At 42.4% G+C, this 6,726-nt stretch overlaps 2 protein-coding genes across 3 annotated transcripts in view; both read left to right on the top strand.

The window, feature by feature from the left end:
• The window catches only part of stard15 (StAR-related lipid transfer (START) domain containing 15), a 7,958-nt gene extending 3,994 nt beyond the window's left edge, over nt 1–3,964 (top strand). Inside the window, exons 3-7 of one of the 2 annotated variants that reach the window (XM_014029550.1) lie at nt 2,370–2,473; nt 2,582–2,699; nt 2,782–2,834; nt 2,915–3,156; nt 3,251–3,964. In XM_014029550.1, the coding sequence (XP_013885004.1) occupies nt 2,370–2,473; nt 2,582–2,699; nt 2,782–2,834; nt 2,915–3,130 (491 nt within the window). In that variant the 3' untranslated portion in view covers nt 3,131–3,156; nt 3,251–3,964. Of the gene's footprint in view, nt 1–2,369; nt 2,474–2,581; nt 2,700–2,781; nt 2,835–2,914 lie in introns of both variants that reach the window. The other variant, XM_014029551.1, reaches the window with a different exon arrangement.
• A 1,392-nt stretch (nt 3,965–5,356) lies between these two features.
• Nucleotides 5,357–6,726, top strand: part of arap3 (ArfGAP with RhoGAP domain, ankyrin repeat and PH domain 3) — a gene marked incomplete at its 3' end in the record, with an annotated part of 28,035 nt that continues 26,665 nt past the window's right edge. Inside the window, 1 exon segment of the mRNA XM_014029549.1 lies at nt 5,357–5,627.

Raw genomic sequence — 6,726 nt, 5'->3', positions numbered from 1 at the left:
TTTCCATTGAGCAAATTTATTTTCGAAATTCTAATTTGCGCATTTTCATGGTCAATGGAAACGCAGCAACTGTTATCCACTCACATTCTAGATTTGAGCCAAATATGTCTAAAAAAATTGCTGAGTAATGGTCAATTTCACATTTTAGCTATGGTGGCCATCTTGAATTATTGATTTGGCTTTATGAAGATCCTTCTTAGCTACCATGACACAAAATTTCGTCCCAAAATGTCTTAAAATGTGGTTTCAAATTAGCTTTGGTGGCCATTTTGAATTTATATTTAGCATTCAGAATTTGTCAAAGCTTCTTCTTGGCTACTACTGTACCAGTTTTCAGCTCTGTACGTCCTAAAATGGCTGAATTAGAGCTTTTTTTTAAAATCAGCATTAACGGTTAGCTTAAACTTGTGATTAGCGTTCAAACGTGTTGGCTTAGCTCTCAGCTACCAACCCACCAAGTTTCAGCTTTGTTTTAAAACTGCTGATCAATGTGGGAACCATCTTGGGTTGTTCTGTCTCTCAGTAACAGCCTCAGCCAATCAGAAGGCCTGACTGTGATGTCGTTACAGGGAGTCACAGAAAAGACATTTTCAACATGAGAAAACCTCTGAAAAGTTTAGTTCAAACAACCAGCTGCTGTGTGAAAACTGTAAGGTAAATTCTAATAATTCTTGAACTGTGAGCGACAGAAGAGATCGTTTTTTACTCTTGGAAATTTTCAGATCTGTACAGATCTTTTTCTAAGAGATACAACAATGTAAAAACAGTTGTTTTGCTTCAGAACTAGWGTGTGAAGTAAAATTTACACAGAGAAAGACAGAAAGGGAAGTGGTACTTCCCTGACGTCTGATGCACTTTGATAGAAAACCATTTGTCTTACAGCAAAACTAGAAACATTATCTGAAAGAAGACAAAAATGTCTACATTTTGATATATAATTTGTCTATCATAAAAACTGGCTGTAGGAAGAAGTTGTTCGCTAAGAAATATTTTAAAAACCAAACAGCTCTCACTACATTGTGGCAGTTAAAGTCGGTTGGAAGATGAGCTCAGTGGCTGGGTAAAAATAATCGATTTAATCAGTCTTGGATCGATTTAATTTGAATTTGGGAAAAAGGATTCACAGGGCATGAGATCGATTCTTCCACATGGCGTCATGTTTGCACGTCTGAAACGCGTTTCTATATTTTGTCTCTTCTGGCTTGCCGTAGATTTACATCCAACYGATGTTCAGAGCTAATGTTAGCTTTCAGTAACAATTTGTCTGGGTCAAAACACAAGAAACTAAGAAATAACTCACATTATCAGCTGACTCAGCAGAACTTAAAGATAACAGAGAGCATGATGACATTTGTTTGCAAAGATTTGTGCTCCTACATGGTGGTGAAAATGAAGAAAGCTTCAACAAACAGTTAGGCGCTCAAACCAAACAACTGTATGTAAACATCTGACTGGAACTGTTCTCCACAGCATGTTTAAATGTGTTAAAGACCACTTTCTAACAAAATCATTTAGTTTGTTACCAATATTATTATTTTAAACTTTGAGAAATGGTCTTAATGAAACTACAGTGATGAAATGTTATATTTGTTTTAATAAATTATAAGTTTTAATAAGTTATATTGAACATAAGAGAAGCTAACAGAAACGTTACAATAAACAATTATCATACACTCAAAAGGAGTGGGCAGAAGTAAATTTATATTAGCCAACTTCTGCTCCTGCAGCCTTATTCCATCACTTCTTATTTATCAAAACAATGATTAATTTCTTAAAAATTAATGCATCCAACAACACTGTCACCAGCAATTCCTTTATAATTTAAAACCTTTGAAACTTGTGACATTTTTGTTTCAAGATTAAACTGTTTAATATTAAATGTCCTTATGGTGAAGAGAAAAAAATAGTGATGTTGTATTTTGCAACACAGTTGAACCATTTTCATTATTTAAGAGCAGATCGAATCGAATCAAATCAAATCGTGATTAATCGATTCAGAACCTTATGAATCGAAATCAGTCTAGAGAATTGGCCATGATACCCAGCCCTAAAGTTCAGTGTGTTCTTATGAGGATTTTTGTCTATATTTTTGCAACGTACTTTGCCTTGATATCTCGAAACGCCACTAAAAGTAGTAGCACACCTCCCACTGCTGAGCCGGTCGTTTTGATGTAACTTTTGTAGGGGTGCATGTTTCCGTTCAGGCCACATTAATGTACGACTATAATAAAGTATAGAGACCCTTTTTTTAAGGTGAATAACAACAGGTGCCATTCAGTTGAATGGAGGCAGCTGCTCTCTTTCATTTGATATAGAAAACCCTAAAAATGTTAATGTTTTTAATTGTTAATGTTTGTGTTTTTCTGAAGGGAAATGTCCGACTCCTCTGAAGAACAGAGACTTCGTGACGATGAGGTCTTGGCTTCCCCTCGGCAGTGACTACATGATCATCAACTACTCCGTCAAACACCCGGTTAGTGTTTCACCAACAGACCTCAGGACTTCTGTCCACCTGTGACCCTGGGGTTAAATAACGTCCTGTTTGACAATAAGACAACACTTCCTGTTTCTGTCTTCACAGCAACATCCTCCTAAGAAGGAGTACGTCCGAGCTGTGTCCCTGCTGACGGGCTACCTGATCCAGTCAAACAGCAACAATAGCTCCACTCTCTACTACCTGACCCAGGTGGACCCCCGAGGTGAGACGGGCTCTCAAAACTCACACTGAGGCGAGCGTTTTGACTGTCTAAGTTTGTCTCCTGCTGTCCTCTGTCTCTGCAGGTTCGTTACCAAAGTGGGTTGCGAACAGAGTCTCTCAGTTCGTGGCTCCGAAGGTAAATGTCTGATGGGTCTCTGAGGTTGATCTGGTTTCTGTTTCCGGTCGAACCACGTCTCACTGTCTCTGTCTTCTCAGGCCATGAGGAAGATCTACAAGGCGTCTCTGAAGTACCCTGAATGGAAACGAAAACACAACCCGACCCTGAAGCCGTGGATGTTCCCGGAGCAGAACACCCTGCCCTCCATCAGCCCGTCGGAGCTGACGCTGCAGGACGCCGACTCTCTGGAGAACATCGACGAGAGCGGCCTGAGCGAAGACAAGACGCACCAAAGCGATGAGGAGGAGACCTAAGACGACCTCAGACTCTGACCTGGAYGGTTTGTTTGACAAAAATATGAGCTAAAAACCTGTCTGACAGCGAACGCCTCACGCTTCTTCAGTTTCTGACATTTTCATGTTTTTGGACTTCAGATGTACCTTCGGCTGAATTCCTCTGGCCACCAACTGTCCATCGTCTGTCCACCAACTGTCCATCGTCTGTCCACCAACTGTCCATCGTCTGTCCACCAACTGTCCATCGTCTGTCCATAAACTGTCCATCGTCTGTCTATAAACTGTCCATCGTCTGTCTATAAACTGTCCATCGTCTGTCTATAAACTGTCCATCGTCTGTCTATAAACTGTCCATCGTCTGTCCATAAACTGTCCATCGTCTGTCCACCAACTGTCCATTGTCTGGTCACCAAATGTCCATCGTCTGTCCACCAACTGTCCACTCAGAATTCCACCAGTGTCCCTACAGACGTCAAACATGGTGTTCATACGAGACTGTTTATCTTCACTGTCTCCAGGCTCTTCAAGGTGTTATCAGGGTTTTCCAGGCCTTTCAAAGACATTTTAGATCTCGTCTTTATTGCATTAAAACAAAGAACAGAAACGTGCTGCTTCAGATTATTTGTTCTTGATTGTTGGTTATTTTATTTTATTTATTTGGGGAAAAAAACTCTGTCTTCAGTTTTATTGTGATAAGTTTACTTTTTTTTCTGTTACAACTGAAACCAGTAATTAATATGAATTTGTGAAGAGTGTAGAATCAGTTTTTACATTTTAAAACTAAAATTATTGTTAAAAACTAAAAAAAAAATACAATCAATATGTGTGTGATTAATAAAAAGATCCTTGTGACCCGGTCTTCGTGGTTTGTTGGTACTTGGACGATGTCCTGATGGTCTGTTGGTTCCTCAGAGGGATTTCCAGCAGGAACTGGATCAGGTTTGGRTCTGAGGAGAGGACAGATGTTCCGTGTCCCTGTTTGGGACTCATGAGCATCTGGATGCTGAGAGGCATCTCTGTGGCTGCAGCTCTCCCTGGTGGATGTGTCACCTCATTACACCACTAATGGTTGAAAAATGTGCTCTACTAGAGGCTGCAGAAAATTCTGACCCAACATGAAGTTCAGTGTTTGTCCAAATCCACCCAGACTCTGAGTTTAGCTCCTGGGCCTGTGGTCTGGTTGAAGCTTCGGCTGATGTAGTCTTTGTTTGAAGTGGAAACAGGTAGATTTTAGTGTCGTTCAGGTGAAACTGCAGGTGACCTTCATGAGAAGGACTCATCTTCAGTCTGTTGGATCATCACACAGATGTTGACCAAAGACTCTGTGACCTTTTAACCTCTGCATTAACCTGGAAGGTATCTCCTGAGGCCACACGGTGGTGCTGGTACAAGCATGAAGACCACGTCATTGTGGAGACGTGTGACTGAAGCTCTTCCTGGTCCTGATGAGGAAAAACATCATGCAGGACCGTTTCCTCCTCAGCAGCTGAAGAATGCAGCTGTATTGTCTCAGCCACTTCCTGTTTCCCGTCTGCTCAGCTCTGATTGTTGTTTGGCAGCGAGGAGGAAACTCCACCACCGTCCAGCGTCTTACTGCTGAGAGGACAGGACACAGTGTCCACCAGGACTTCCTCTGAACCAATCAGACCCGAGTGAACGACTCGGAGGAACTAAAACCTGGTTCAACATACAGATCCATCAAACAACAGTTTAAACGCAGACAGAAATCAGACACAAAACAAATCCAGAACTGGTTATTAAATTGGTTTGGGGCCAGGGTCAAAGTTCTAGTCCAAACCAAGGTCCAAATAAGCAGCGATCCACTTTAAAACGAGGTTCTAATAAAGTTTAATCTAAACTTGTTTACAAGTGAGGCAAGACCATGTTAAACCAGGTTAAAGTCAAATCTATTGTTATTAAAGCCTAGTTCACAAACTAAACTACCAGTTAAAACTACGAGTCTAAAGTCAGGGTCAATCTGGTACAAAAAACAAATTAATTACATTATGGGTTTAAATTAATAATATTAATCAATTGTAATATTTGATATTTCTAATTTTACTCTTACATTGCTATTAAACCTGTGAGCTTTATTTGAAATTGAATTTAAATAAAATGTAATTAAAAATAATTTATAATAATTTTGATTGCTATTAAAAATAATATCACCATGAAATTATACTATATTATAAGTTGTGTTTTTGCTCGTTTCTTAAATTTAAAGTACTTAATTTTTTTAAAATTGTTTTTAGTTTTTATTTTGGTTTGACAGCCTGACCGGAAGTGGCGCATTTGTTCACTCTTCGAGGCTTTTATTCTGAAACTCGCCGGAAGCTGTAGCGTCGTTATCCGGTTTAACTTGTCTCCTCCGCTCCGAGTCCGAGTTTCCCCTCCCAGAACAGAACTGCCAGTCTGACCCGAACCGCTCTGGACTTTACTGGCTGATTTTACCGGGACCACAGAACGGAACCACAGTCACACCGGGACCAGAACCAGGACCAGGACCGGATCAGAGGTAAAGACTTGTTACAAGCTGTGTTCTTAATGAACCGGAGCGAAACTCGGGCTCAGAGTTTTTTAGGGTTCTAGTTCTGTCCCGGGTGCTGAGTCCAGTCTGAGTGGACCCGGGGACGGAGATCCTCCTGGATTCCAGCTGCCTACAGGTGTCAGACAGAAGAGACCCGGACCCGGACTGAGTTTTAAGTCCAGATCTTGGAGTTGTTTGAGTCTGTCTGGTTCTGGTTCTGGTTCTGATCTTCAGCTGCTGAAGAGACGGTCTGAAGAGGGTCACAAAGGGTCTCCGAACAGGTGCGTTACCAGCCCAGGTGGTCCTGGAGGTGGACCCTGTGATCAGGAGACCCTCGGGTCTAGGCGGCTCAGGTCTGGGACAGGTTTTAGTCCACATGGTTACACCAGAACCAGAACCAGCACCTTCTTCTTCTTCTTCTTCTTCTTCTTCTTCTTCTTCTTCTTCTTCTTCTTCTTCTTCTTCTTCCTCCTCCTCCTCCTCCTCCTCCTCCTCCTCAGGGGTCTCCTCAGACCACCTGTCTCCATCACACCTGCCCCTCTCTGCGTCTCTGTATTCAACATCCTTCTGTCCAACATGTCCCCTGTCCCTCTGATGGACACGTCTCCTCCTCCTCCTCCTCCTCCTCCTCCTCCTGTCCTCTGTGTCTCCAAACCAAACGTCTGAGCAGGTCTCGTCTCGTGAACGTCCACTCTGTCCACCAAGTCTTCTCTGCTCGTTGCTTTGGACGGTGGACCCCAAGAACCTGGACTCACCTCTTCAGACTCTCTTCCACCTGCTCCCTCCTCTCACTGCAGATCACAGACCAGAACCAGGCCAGAACCAGGTTAGAACCAGGCCAGAACCAGGTCATACTGAGACCAGAACCAGGCCAGAACCAGGCCAGAACCAGGCCAGAACCAGGTTAGAACCAGGTCATATTGAGACCAGAACGAGGCCAGAACCAGTCCAGAACCAGGCCAGAACCAGGCCAGAACCAGGTTAGAACCAGGTCATACTGAGACCAGAACCAGGCCAGAACCAGTCCAGAACCAGGCCAGAACCAGATCAGCTGTGTATCAGTGATGATGATGATGATGATGATGAT

The sequence above is a fragment of the Austrofundulus limnaeus genome, unplaced genomic scaffold (genome assembly GCF_001266775.1).
Source record: "Austrofundulus limnaeus strain Quisiro unplaced genomic scaffold, Austrofundulus_limnaeus-1.0 Scaffold919, whole genome shotgun sequence".
Lineage (NCBI taxonomy): Eukaryota > Metazoa > Chordata > Actinopteri > Cyprinodontiformes > Rivulidae > Austrofundulus > Austrofundulus limnaeus.
This window is presented reverse-complemented; position numbering and strand designations above follow the sequence as displayed.